Source organism: Dicentrarchus labrax, unplaced genomic scaffold, assembly GCF_905237075.1.
Source record: "Dicentrarchus labrax unplaced genomic scaffold, dlabrax2021, whole genome shotgun sequence".
Taxonomy (NCBI): Eukaryota; Metazoa; Chordata; class Actinopteri; family Moronidae; genus Dicentrarchus; species Dicentrarchus labrax.
Genome location: NW_026136706.1, coordinates 23,565,088 through 23,578,219, shown reverse-complemented (window position 1 = coordinate 23,578,219; position 13,132 = coordinate 23,565,088). Strand labels below are relative to the sequence as shown.

General features: G+C 40.2%; 2 protein-coding genes across 4 annotated transcripts in view; one reads left to right on the top strand and one right to left on the bottom strand.

The window, feature by feature from the left end:
* The window catches only part of LOC127366080 (radixin), a 38,797-nt gene extending 35,655 nt beyond the window's left edge, over nucleotides 1–3,142 (top strand). For both annotated transcript variants that reach the window (XM_051404805.1, XM_051404807.1), the window contains exons 14-15: nucleotides 145–354; nucleotides 2,125–3,142. In XM_051404805.1, the coding sequence (XP_051260765.1) occupies nucleotides 145–354; nucleotides 2,125–2,289 (375 nt within the window). In that variant the 3' untranslated portion in view covers nucleotides 2,290–3,142. The remainder of the gene's footprint in view (nucleotides 1–144; nucleotides 355–2,124) is intronic.
* A 1,595-nt stretch (nucleotides 3,143–4,737) lies between these two features.
* LOC127366076 (endoribonuclease ZC3H12A-like) overlaps nucleotides 4,738–13,132 on the bottom strand; it is a 28,443-nt gene continuing 20,048 nt past the window's right edge. For both annotated transcript variants that reach the window (XM_051404787.1, XM_051404788.1), the window contains exons 3-6: nucleotides 12,298–12,437; nucleotides 11,899–12,133; nucleotides 11,135–11,241; nucleotides 4,738–10,917 (exon numbers count right to left, since the gene is read on the bottom strand). In XM_051404787.1, coding sequence (XP_051260747.1) covers nucleotides 9,383–10,917; nucleotides 11,135–11,241; nucleotides 11,899–12,133; nucleotides 12,298–12,437 — 2,017 coding nt within the window. In that variant the 3' untranslated portion in view covers nucleotides 4,738–9,382. The remainder of the gene's footprint in view (nucleotides 10,918–11,134; nucleotides 11,242–11,898; nucleotides 12,134–12,297; nucleotides 12,438–13,132) is intronic.

Here is a 13,132-nt window from a genome sequence, read left to right as displayed (position 1 = left end):
AATCTCTGACACAGTTTAGACCAGGATGGCACAACTATCTTTATGTCAGTGGTTAAACATGTGTGCATCTGTCCATATCTTTCTGTATTAATGTCTGTAAGCTGTCAGTCTGTCTCCCTCTATAAGTATGTGTGTTGTTTACAGGCTCTGTCAGCACAAGATGACCTGGAGAGGACCAGAGAGGAGCTGAAGACAGCCATGACGTCTCCGCCGGCACCAGAGCACGACGAGCAAGACGAAACGAACGCAGAAGCGAGCGCAGAGCTGCTCAGTGAGGGTGTCACCAGCCACCGCAGCGAAGAGGAACGCATCACCGAGGCACAGAAGAACGAACGTGTCAAGAAACAGCTACAGGTAGAGCAGCAGTGCAAGCAGTGCGAGTGGAGTGATGGGAAATTAAACGTATTAGTTTTCAAAGAAAACATCAAAAAGTTGCAGTGACTAAAGTAATGCACATTATCACATACTGTTGATAATCAGGCCTGAAGCCATGAATAAAACACCAAAAATAATATTCAGTGTTTTGCAAAAATGGAAACAACAACTTCATCATTTTCAGTAACTAAAGGGAAGACGGGTTGTGCCACATACCGTCTGGCTGCAGTGATGCAACTTTTAACATTCCTCAAAACATGCAATCATAGAAAAAAATAAAACATGGCTAATTTTTCTCATACCATCACACACCATCCTATTCCATCCATCCATGAGATGTCACTGGTCCAATTTAGTCAAATATTAAAGACATGTTGCATGTTTCAGTTTTTAAAATACTTGCTTAATGGGTTAACATTTCATAAGACATAAGACACTTTATTTCTCATTGTAGGCATACAATGAAATTTAGTTACAATGTCAATATTTGCTAGAACTCATTTTCAGCGTGAGACAAATCTCAGATGCAATAATTATTACATTTGTATTTAAAATCTTCCATCTTCTATTCCATTAAGATTTGTTTTGTCAGTTTAGCTTAAAGGCACACTATGCAAGATTTTTACCTTAATATAACAACTTCGAAGTAATTTCGATGGTAAACAAACTCGTAGTATAGCGAATCATCCCGATAGCAAAGCAGGAGAGGGACGCCGTTGGCAGAACCAGCAATGCAAGTCTGAAAGGTGGCGTCCCGCCAAATCTCGCGAGAATCATGAATTGCTTTACGGTGCGATGTCACATACATCAGCGCCATAAGAAGCAGCCTCAATGGAAGACACTAGCAGGCATTCACTCAGACGTTACCTGGTCAGTAGACATCTTCAGAGTCTATCTTTGCCTGTTCGATGTCCGACGCTTCCATCCTACTGAACGTGTACCGGTATACAGGGGGGAGGGGATCAGGCCGTGAGTGCAGAGACGTAGAGCCGTATATAGAGACGGCTCTGGTGAGTGGTATTTACGACAGTTAACGTTAAATACAAGTACTCTGCAGCTACAGTGTGTGTGTGTGTGTGTGTGTGTGTGTGTGTGCGTGTGTGTGTCTGGGAGTAAGATCTGCTCGTCAGGTTTTTTTTTTTCAAAAAGCGTTTTAATTAATGCTAGCAAGCAAGCTATCTAGCTAAACTTGAGGAGCAGAGTAGCTTTGTGGCAGGCACAGACCAATACCAGGTCAACACTGACACTTTATTGTCACGTTATTATAAATGAATGAATGACATAAATAAATGTTTTGAATGGCAGGCAATTAGAAAGTTGGGCATGAGATTTAGATATGTTATATATTATTTTAAATTATATTTTATAAGAATACACATTTTGAGGGCCTCCCTGGTGCCCACCACTTTGAAAAACACTGTCAGCAATGTTGTTCCAATGTTTAAATATTACATTAGCTGGCCTTACAGGAGTACTATAAAATATATATTTTTACATGGTTACACAAATGAAACTGTTACAATATGTAACATGGTTAAATGAAATATTCCTATGAAATAAGAAAGCCCGTATCATCTTTTGACCAAACCACAATGATGATGTGACATGGCAAAGATAATAAATGAACAAACTTTTTCTAAAAAATGATACGCCATTGATCTCATCTTGGCTCAATGGTTCCCAAACTACGATGCAGTGTGTGTGATCTCTCACCCCCCCCCCCTCTGTCTGTCTCTTTCCTCTATCCAGGCTCTGAGTTCAGAGTTGGCCGAGGCCCGGGATGATACCAAGAAAACGCAGAACGACATGCTGCATGCCGAGAACGTCAGAGCAGGCAGAGACAAGTACAAAACTCTGCGCCAGATCCGCCAGGGCAACACCAAGCAGCGCATTGATGAGTTTGAGTCCATGTGAGCCGGGAAGAAGGGTGGACACAACAATGAAAAGAGACAGTTAGTCTCGTTGCCATGTCAACGCCTCACTTTCCTTGTAAAGCCCAAAACCTGCTGCCACCCCAGGAACTCCTGCTTTTGTTTTCAATCCAGGAGAAAAGACCGGCTAACGGGCTTTGTAGCTTCAGCCTCGCCAAAGCTCTGCCTAGCAGCGTTTGGCCAATCACACTGCTACCTGCTTGTTAGAGCTCCGCCCCCTCACCCCAACAAAGCACACGTCTTTTAATCTGTCAGAAAATAGCAAGCGACATATCCTGTCAAACATGGACTTCTCCCTTCTACAAACTGACAGTTTTAATGCTTGCATGTATGAAAATTAAACAGGGCTGTTAGAGAAATTGAGAGACTGGACAGAATTGGTTGATATCGTGCTTTTACTCAACAAAATAAAAATGGCCATTTGTAGCTTGTTGATGTTGCCGGCACGCTTGTCCGTAAAGCTTTAATATCTGTACCTTACTCCTTACTTTCACTTCTTTTGTCATCAGTTGAACAATTTAAATAATTTGTTTAAAAAAAAACCGCCTTATTCGTCTCATTTCCTTCCTATCTTGTATACATTTTTGTAATTTTGTGTTGGGGAAGTTGGCCTGTTCAGTTCTGCTGTCAGTGTCACTGTCGATGTTGCATCTGCTCTTATCTTCTTGAATGGCTGTCAGTTTGCAAATGCTCACTCTTGAGAGTTGTGAGCAAACAGATATGCAAACTAAATTACCTTATTTTACATTCTTACTGTGCTGGCATTCTCCATCCACTGAGGCATTTGTTCAAATATATATTTTTCCCCACAATAAAGAACGCATTTATATTTCCAACTATGCAGCAACAGTATGATCTTAAGAGTCCTGACTGAGGTGAGGACACGTCTGAACCTGATGAACAGTGTTGTTTTGATATTCTCTTAGTTAATAGACCTTTTTTATGGCAGCCATTTTGACATGGTGTAACCAATGACACTATTTAGGGTGTAGCAGAGCCAACATGCACAATAGCTGCGCTCTGACTCTGACATAAATGGAACAGAATCTTAATTAGTATTAGCATTAGTAATTAGCACCTGTGTTTGCCCTACTATTTTGTGGCAAAATGGCTGCTGTGAAAAAGGTCAGACAGCAACATAGTGAAGTTATTATATCATTAACAAACGATCACGTGCCATCATTTTGGATCATTAACTGATTTAACTCACACTCTCTCCACTGCTACCAGTTACAGCAAAGACACTTAAAAATAACAGCAAGAAAAGAACTAATTCGCTGATTATTAATGTCAGTAAATAAAACACATTATTTATGTAACTTTATCTGAATTGTAAAATATCATTTCTGTAAATTAAATGTATTTATCCATAAAACATCATCAGTTTATGCAGATTTATATAGGGAAATGTATTAAATACAAATAAAATGTAAAAACAAATATTTTCCAGCAACCGCAAATACATAAATCTTCACCTGGGAAACATCTGTTGACTTCAACCGATGTGAAGAGGTCAAACCAGACGAAGAAAAGTCTGAAAAATCCACCAATAAAACCAAATCATGTCACAAATATACTGTAAGTTAAATCATTGCTGTGTCATCAATTTTAATCAGTGAAACAGTCAATATTACAGTAAATTTAACAGTTGATATAATCTAGGTAAGCAGACCTTTTCAACAGCAGCTGTTTTGACATGAAATAATAGGGTAAACAGGAGGTATGAATGACACTAAGCTTTAAATCGTGTCAAAATGGCTGCTGCGAAAAAGGCTCTTTTTGTAGTTTTCTTTTATCTAAATTCATCCTGCAGCAAAAGATTTCTGCAAGTGTGGAAAGGATTTTTTTGTGATTTCTATTCTCATTAATTTGATATTATGTCCTATAATGAACTCGCCTTATAGTTATCTTATCTACATATTACCAAAACACAGTTCCTTCCATCAGTGCCCATCAGATATGCAATATGTGAAACTGATGTCTTAACCCAAGATATTATTTACATACTGTCCCCTGCTGGATCTCTCTAGTTTCCTTTTTAAGGTCCAGTGTGTGACATTTAGGAGGATCTATTGGCAGGAATGTAATCTAATGTTCATAGGTATGTTTCCATTAGCATATAATCACTTGAATATAGGAATCATTGTGTTTTATTACCTTTAGAATGAGCCGTTTAAATCTACAGGCGCCACAGGTCGCATCCAAGGAGTCCACCATGCTGAACCACCATGTTTCTACAGTAGCCCAGAATGGACAAACCAAACAGTGGTTCTAGACAGGAGCGTTCACTGCCACTGTAGTTTGTCCTACACACTTGGAAGGTGAGGGCTGCAACCATACTGCTAGATGCCAATAAATCCTACACACACTGGTCCTTTAAAGTAACATTGAGGAGCCAATAAGGAACCTCACATCGACCAAACAACACATGAAAGCTTGAGTAGGGCTTTTATTGCTCACTTTTACATCACACACAAGAACAGTCAACATGTCTCATTTGGCCACAGTTTTCCCGAAGGTATGACAGGTTTGTTTTACGTGCTTTAGTTTTGGGTTTTATTGCCTAAAGCTCAGTTGAGTTGCACGGCCCTGTAGCACGAACGTCTGAAGAGAACCACTCCAAAAAGACATGTTTTCATAAAATAAAAAAAGATGTGCTAAGACACAATTAATGACATGATGGTAAAACTTTTTTATGGAAAAGCATTCCAACCAATTTCATCTGAATCTCAAGTGTATTTTTCTTCTAAAAATGGATAATGTATTTGGGCTGGTTTTCAAATTCAATTTCAACTTAAAGCAATACATTTTGTTAGTATTGCACATTATGCTCAAAAAAGGTATTTTTAAAAGACAATTTGACTAGATTTAATCAATATACCATATGAATCAGCACAGCTGTATATGACCCAGCTCAGGTCATTCTTTTGGAATGAAACTCTTCATTTGCCCGCACACCGTGAAACAGCAGCAATGGTCAAACACTTTTAATACCTTCTTTTTTATTTTGGTTCACCTGTAATATAACCACCATGAGCCTGAGCAAGGGGAAACATCGGAAAGCAACAAACGGCCTTTTACCTGGCTTTGGTCCCTGAAGAGGTGGCACTTAAATGTAGCACAAATTAAGTTGTATTAAAGCACATTAGCGATAAAGGTGGGAATAAACTGGGATAAACATTGACAGTGTTGATACTTTACATTTCTTTTACCATTGGATAAGATAGCTGGTTTTGAGGCCACTTTAGTCAAAGCAACAAACAAAAACAATTTTTTAGACAAAACCCACACATGAATTAATACGGGTGTGTTCAGACTGAATGGCAAGCAAATAGGCAGCACGACTGAACAAGACAACAGAAGCAAGGTCACTGTGGAATACCTACTGACCGCGGTGCAGAACGAGAATATCACCCCCCTTCAGTACCCCCCTATGAAACAAAGCATTGTGGGATAGCAGTCGCAGTTTTGTACAACCGTGCTGTCATTACAGGTACAAACAAAATTGGCACGCTGCTTCGCTGTGACGTACATTTCTGAATAAAGTCACAGGGTACCAAGGCGGCCATTTTGACAGGAGGACAAGCACAGGTGTAAAAAAAATAATAATGACAACCGAATGCTAGGGTTGAGTGAGTGTTCGGCTGAAATGAGTATCAGGTATAGATAATGAACTTTTTTCAAGTATCATCAGATAAAAATGTGTCAATAAAAAAACACCAACTTTAAATAACTTTAAACTGTCGTGTCTAACTGTAAATAGTTCTCTAATTGATACAGCCACTTATTATCAACCCATATCAATTTCAGGCTTAAATTTACTTCCTGTTAGCCACACCAATGTCCCGTTTAAGCCCCCCTCTTTCCGAGTACAGATACAAATACAGAAAAAGTAGCTGGTTGATCCGAGACCTACAGATAACGGTGTACTCGTTCGTCCCTACAGAATATCATTACATTGCTTTGGTTTTAGGGTGCCGGTGTTCACTTTTACACTGTCATGGCTAACCTTGACACTCGTTAACGTTGCTGGTAACACCTGCGCCTGCTCTGTGAAAACAGCCTACACACAATGCTTGCTAACCAACAAGCCTATTGTAACACTTTATTGCACGTCTGGTGCGTACGTTGCTAGCTAACAAACAATTACGGCTAACATTTGCCTTGGTGAAAAAAACACTCAAATGAATCACACGAATAAAGCGAGGCGTAAATGTGCTTGGTTCATATTCAGTCTGAACACTGTCAAGTAACGTTTGTAATATAAACAGGACAAAACATTAGCACTGTTAGCAACGTGCACATCCCCTTATTCAGCAACACTGACATCGACTACAATCTCTTCTTGCGGTTAAACATTGTGTACAATTAGAAAAATAGCTCTTAAACATGTTCATGATAATAGAAAAATATCTTTTGCCCTCATACAGTAAATTCAATATCCACAGGAATGTTAACACGACACCTTCAGAGGTTTAGTTCAATTGTTGTGTCTGAACCCTGCGACAAACAGTAGCACACAGTGCCAGCCAGACCGGCAGGGTGAGAGAACCTCAGTTATGGACTGACTTCCTCAGCCATTAGACTGTCAGAGAAAAATAAATCTGCTGACAGACTTTTTATCCAGACAAGCAGGAGTATTGTTCCTGAGACGACACCTTTCAGATTATAGTACATCCCTTGAGAAGAAAGCTTTCCAAGTAAGAGAGCTTCGAGAGGAATACAGATGAAATATTGTGGTTGTGATTTTAGATTTAAAGGGAAAGGCGTCTGTTTGAGAGGCAGTTTTGTTTTGAAAGCTCTCTAAAACCTCCTGTCTTTTAACTGCACTCCCACTCACAGTCCACTGTTGTGTAGTACGTGAGTCCGATTTTGAGTATGATGTAGACAATCTTCAATCTGTCTCATGACGAAGGAGAACACATCGACTTTAACCACATCATCATTTTAACACATTTAACCACAGTTATTTTCAGTGTGTGCTTTTCACCATGGTTGGGCTGACTTAAACCTCTACCCTGTCTGAGGTTTCATATTTTTTGGGCTACACAGTACCATGTTTTCAGTTCACTGACAATATAAACAATAACAATAACTGTTTCCAAAAAGTGCATTGAGACTTTTCTCTTTCCTGCACTTGGAAAAAAAGGCAATAAAAAGCCCCCTCATATAAATAAAGGCTAAGTACCAAAGGTGACAAAGTTTGCCACAAATACTCAAAATATTCAACTCGAAATATTTTTTGTTTAAATATTTTCATATAAAACATCATGATGATGATCTTGTTTCAAAAGTTTATAGGATACAATTTGTATCAACAAAGAGAGGTGTCAACTGACGACTAGATATTGTGCTAACCAGGCAAGAGTCTGAGCTTTACAAACAGTTCCTCAGATGTTTAAATAATCCCACTGGCAGAGATAAATACAAGAATATTATTATTTCCTACAACAAATGCAGTTCAAAGTGCTTTACATTAAGATAAGACAAAAATACTTTAAAAGAGAAAGCAGACAAAAATGGGAAAGATTAGTATTTTGGAAAAAATACTGATATAATTATTACTTTAGGTCGATGGGTGTTACGGAATTATGAGATTTAACATATTTAATTATGATAGCAGATTAATTAAACTGAAAATAGTTATTTGTAGTACTTGTACAACAACATTACATTAAAAAACTAACTTAATCTAGACTTTCACATTTAAAGTAGTTATATCAGCGTATTGCTGTCTAAGGCATGTAATTAGTTTAAGTCATAAATAAATTAAAGTTAAAGTTATTACCACTTAAATGTTTTTTATTTAAAAATTAATTTAACCAATGAGATTATTAGTGCATCTGAGAAAAGTCTGGTACTCTGTGGGAAGATTTTAATTTTAAGAAGGTGTTTCCCACCTCTTGCCAGTGTGCTCCTGTCTTTTACTGCAAAAGCGTGGATCTCTGTGTATTTAACAGAAGGGTACAAACGAGTTATACCCTGTTCGAGGTGCCTAAACACTCCTAGTGGTGTCACCACTGACAAAGGAGACCCTGTGTCTCATGCACCACAGATATTCACACATAAAAAGGTAATAAATTAACACATATTTTAAATTAAAATGAAAATAATACCAACAATCCTCATTCCACCTAAAGATTTCTGGTGACCATGCTCTCAACAGCCACCTTGATATGATTTAAAATTTTGATATGGGTTAAAGATGTAAAAGGATAGAGTCTGTGTTTCTGTACTGACAGCTGGTGAACTGTGAAGTCAGCTGACAGGGCTATCCTAACAGAGGAAATACACTCTAAAGTGAACAACTGCTTGGGGGTTTTTCGAATGGAGTTTTTTCAATCTTCTTTTGCGGGTGCCAACTGAGTTTCACTTCCCCGTGGGGGAAATCCACAAAATCTCACCACAGCATCTTATCCACCACCTGTGAGTATAGAAAGATCCGTTTGTTGAGCTAATTTGAGCATTAAATACAGTAGGAATGTATTTGCAATGTGGCAGTGAAATTTTACAATTGACTATATTATTTTACACACTCCACGCTGTCATATCAGTTACTGGAAAATAGAGGTATTTCACTCAGATGGAAGGTACGAATTTGAACTACATATACCCTGATATGATTGGAAAAAAAAAAAAAGCTGAGAAGAAAACACAACAATAACAAAAAAAGTGCCAAAAACAGAATAATTTTAAAATAAGTAAATAACTTAAAATGTAACAAATAAATTAATTTAAAATGAACAACACTGTCACCCTTAAAACACATTAAAAGCCTCCCTAAGCACGCCGGTGTCTTGACTCATAACCAATAGCTCAAACATGCACATTAAACCCCAAGCTTTCCTGATCTTAAGTGCTGAAATAGCAGCCATGTGTATAGGAAAATATGGCAATTTGGGGGTTTTCCCTGTACAAAAACAAAAATTTAAATGAATGAGACAACTTCCCTGCAAATAAGATAAGCAGTCCATTAACAGATTAATTAGCTTTTACAGCTTGTGCTTTTGGTTAGTGTATGTCCAACCTGACTTTAATAATTAAGATGAAGCTGTAACTTCAACGCCAGGCTTCATTCAAGAACCGTGCTGCGATTTCTCCATCAGAATCGCAGCTGCAAGCTCCTGAGCATCCATCACATGAGGGTTCCTGGTCATCACCGTCCTCACCAAATCTGGAGGGAAGATGCGGCACAAGTTAACAAACACCCTCTCTCTGAGGTCCTGGTATCGACCCAAGCCAGGTGGCTCCTGGTGCTGGGGCACCGAGGGCAGGTGGCTTTTGTGGGTAGTGATGGATGGAAGGGACAGCTGAGGGAGTGGCGGAAGACTTGATGCTGAAAGGCCACGGGGTGATGAATGGGCTTGCCTGCCCCACGGAGAGTGCCAAGCCTTCTCATGGACTTCTGGAAGGCTCTGGAAGGCAAACAGGTCATAGCAAGGCTTAGGGGATTGCTGGTAATGGGGGTCCCAGTTTATCTGATGCTGTGGTTGTTGATTTAGCCCAGAGTGGTTTCTTCTGAAATTAAGAGGTGACCCTTTGTACACTTGGGGATCCTGGAGCCCACCTTCCTGCCAAAGGGAGCCCATCACATTGCGGCCGAGCGGGGAGCTCTGAGAGTGGGAGTGTGAGGTGGATGCTTGGGGTGGACGTGGTGGACGAGTTTGGTATTCCCCTGGGAAATTGCTCAGCGCTGGATGCTGAGGGTGCGGTGGGATGTAGGCTGAAGGTGGCTTGAAGGGACGTGGAGATACATGAGAGGCAACAGAAGACGGAGGGTCTTCCAAGCCAAAACCAAGTTGTCTCCGCAGGGCTTGAGGAACGGAATAGCCATGGGGAGTATGCTGGCCCAGACCGGGAGGGGCACGGCTCGCAGAGTGAGCGTACTGGCCAGAGCAGTGGTGATGGTGGCGAGGATGGGGGTGGTGATGGTGGCACTTGGGGCCATCGTCCAACAAGGGGTCAGGGGAGAAAGAGTCTGAGCTGACACTGCCTTCACTGCTGCAGTCTGACGGCAGTGATCCAGCTCGCAGATCAGCTGGGAAGAAGCATTCAGGACTCTGTGGCACTACCAGACTGAGGCTAGAGTAGGCCTTTACCAGCGAGCTGTAGCCCAGGTCTGGAGACTCGCATCTGTGGTAAGTTTCAGCCAGGCTTGGTCCTGAGGCTCCAGCAACCCTAGAACTGCCTCCACCACTTCCCCCAGGAGGCTCCCATCGGTCCAGACTTCCTGATGAATGGGGCCCCCCAGGACCAGGATACCCTAGAAAGCTGCTGCTACAGCTACTGCTGCTGCTGCTGTTGCTTCCCCTACGTCCCTCCACTTTGGACTGGACCCGTAACCTGTCCTCCAGGAGGTCATTGAAGGAGCTCCGAGGGGTGGGGTTTGGCTGTTTCTTTGGAGTGCTCCAAATTTGCTCGGCCTCAGCCATTCCTTCTGCTTGACCAGAACTTTGGCTCTTTGCCATCAGGGCATCTTCCAGCAGGCCTCTGGAAGCTACTGATGAAATTTTGGCACTCGCACGGAGCTCATCAGCAACTGCACGCTGTGGCTGGCTACCCCGTTCAGGGTGGTAAAACTTGCACTTGTGTCCATATGTGCACTTCTTCCCTAATTGAAGAAAAAAATCAAAGCATTTCCCATCAATTTGCTAGAATGAAAACCATCAAAATATCTCAGGGATTTTTGTTCTTTATTTTCAACAATTAAGGAATTTAATTTGAAAATGAAAACAAAAAACAAAAATAATTCTTATTTAGACAGAAAGATGTGTTTTTAAATATTACTGCTCTCTCATGGACGTGTTTTTAAGTGAATATTTTTTTACCATAAGGACATGGCTGCTTCCTGTGTTCAGGAATAACAGGCCTCTTCCTCAGGAAGTTCTCCAGACTGGGTCCGTGGCGTCCCAGTGGGTCATCTGGTGGCATGAACCTAAATCCGCAGTTAACAGATTAAAATATTTATTAAATCCAAATTTTACAAAAGAAACTTATTAAACTTAAAATTCTTCAGTTTGTGTAAAGAAACTGTAGAGTTTCAGCAATCAGCAATATTACAATTAACAAACCAATAGGTCAATAACCAATAAGAAGAAACAAAGGTTGTGACAATAGTTCACTTAAGGAATACGGGACACAACCCAAAAGCCAGAGAATCTTTTCTAGTGTGTACAGAGGGGATTTGATCAGTGGAGTAAAAGTGGAGGGGTAATAAAGATCTAAAGAAAGGCAATGAGGAACTGAAAGTGTCTGGAGGAAATCCTCAGTTAATATTCCTGCAAAAATACATTATGTAAATTTTACTGGCTTGGTTTGAACATCTTTAACAAGTGTTTTTAGCAGTTGGGACACAAACTGGATGTTGTAGACAAAATAAATAGTTCTTGGACAGAAGGTAAAGCTGTATTATATATGTTCCTATGCCTCTAAAGGAATGCCACATATGTGTTTTTAATATATCAAATATGTTGGGGCAAATGCAGTTTAAGGATTTGTCAATTTTCTGTAATATAATTTCTAACGGAATTTTTCTCATCTTCACACACACACACACAACATAATTCATTCTCCTTTGGCACTGATTGCTTACTTGTCGTTTACAAAGGAGTACATCAGTAGACGCTCATCAATGAATTTCTTCCACTCTGGCTTCTCATTGGCTAGGTCTCGGTAATTGTCGTTGGAAACGATGATGCCGTCTGACTCATAGGCCAGTTTGACGATGAAGCGGTCATCATAGCAAACCACACGGCGTCCCTGCACACGGCGAGATGGAGTGAAGACCAGGATCTTGTCTTTCTCTAGTCGCCGTAGAATCTCTTGGTCTGAAGAAAGAGAGGGGGATACAGTTACACATTAAAAAGGGAAGAAAAAGTTATAAATGTCCCCATTGGTATTAAATAACCTAGGAAATCCCTCCCAAATAAGAGGTCACAGTGTCATTTCATTGTAACTTTAAATTATCACTAAAAGCTACAGCAGATGTTACCTGTGATGAGAGCATCAGGTCGTGACTGCTCCTTTCTCCAGGCAGGGACAAAAACAGTGATGTCACGATGACCTTGCTCCAAGAACCAATCAACAGCCAGCTGGATGCCTTGACAGGAGAACACTTCCTTATTTCCATGACTGCAAGAGGAGAAAGACAATGTTAAAGGAGGAATCAAAGATGCAAATGCAAACAAAATGGTTACCCCACCACAACAGTTTAATATACGGGATTAAAAATTATTTTATTTGCATAAACTGAATCAGATCCATTAGAGATCAGAGCTATTGGAGATGACGCTATCTATGAAGAGCATCATTATACTGACAATCAGCCAGAGGAGTAGACAGATGATACAGAACAATTTCAATTTCAATTCAATTCAATTCAATTTTATTTGTATAGCGCCAATTCATAACAGAAGTTATCTCAGGACACTTTTCAAATAGAGCAGGTCTAGACCGAACTCTTTAACATTAATTACAGAGACCCAACAGTAGAGAGAGAGAGAGAGAGAGAGAGAGAGAGCGACAGACAGACAGACAGGTGCACAGCAAACAAGAAGGGGATATGTTTAATGGGGGTTTTGCTAGAATCATGCCTATTATGTTTTAGTGAAGGAATCTACTCTGTTGCCCCTGCTGAAAGAAACAAACCAGCCAGCTTTTTTAAAACACCTAAACTTGAAGCTCTGGCTTTCCCTGTTCAATCCCCCATCAGATGAAAAGAGATGTATTAAATGAACACCTACCAAGTATTTTAAAACAATGCTTTTCTGTGTTGATGATCATTTTGCCAGAGATACAAACAATTTGTTCTTTTGTCTCCTATGTCG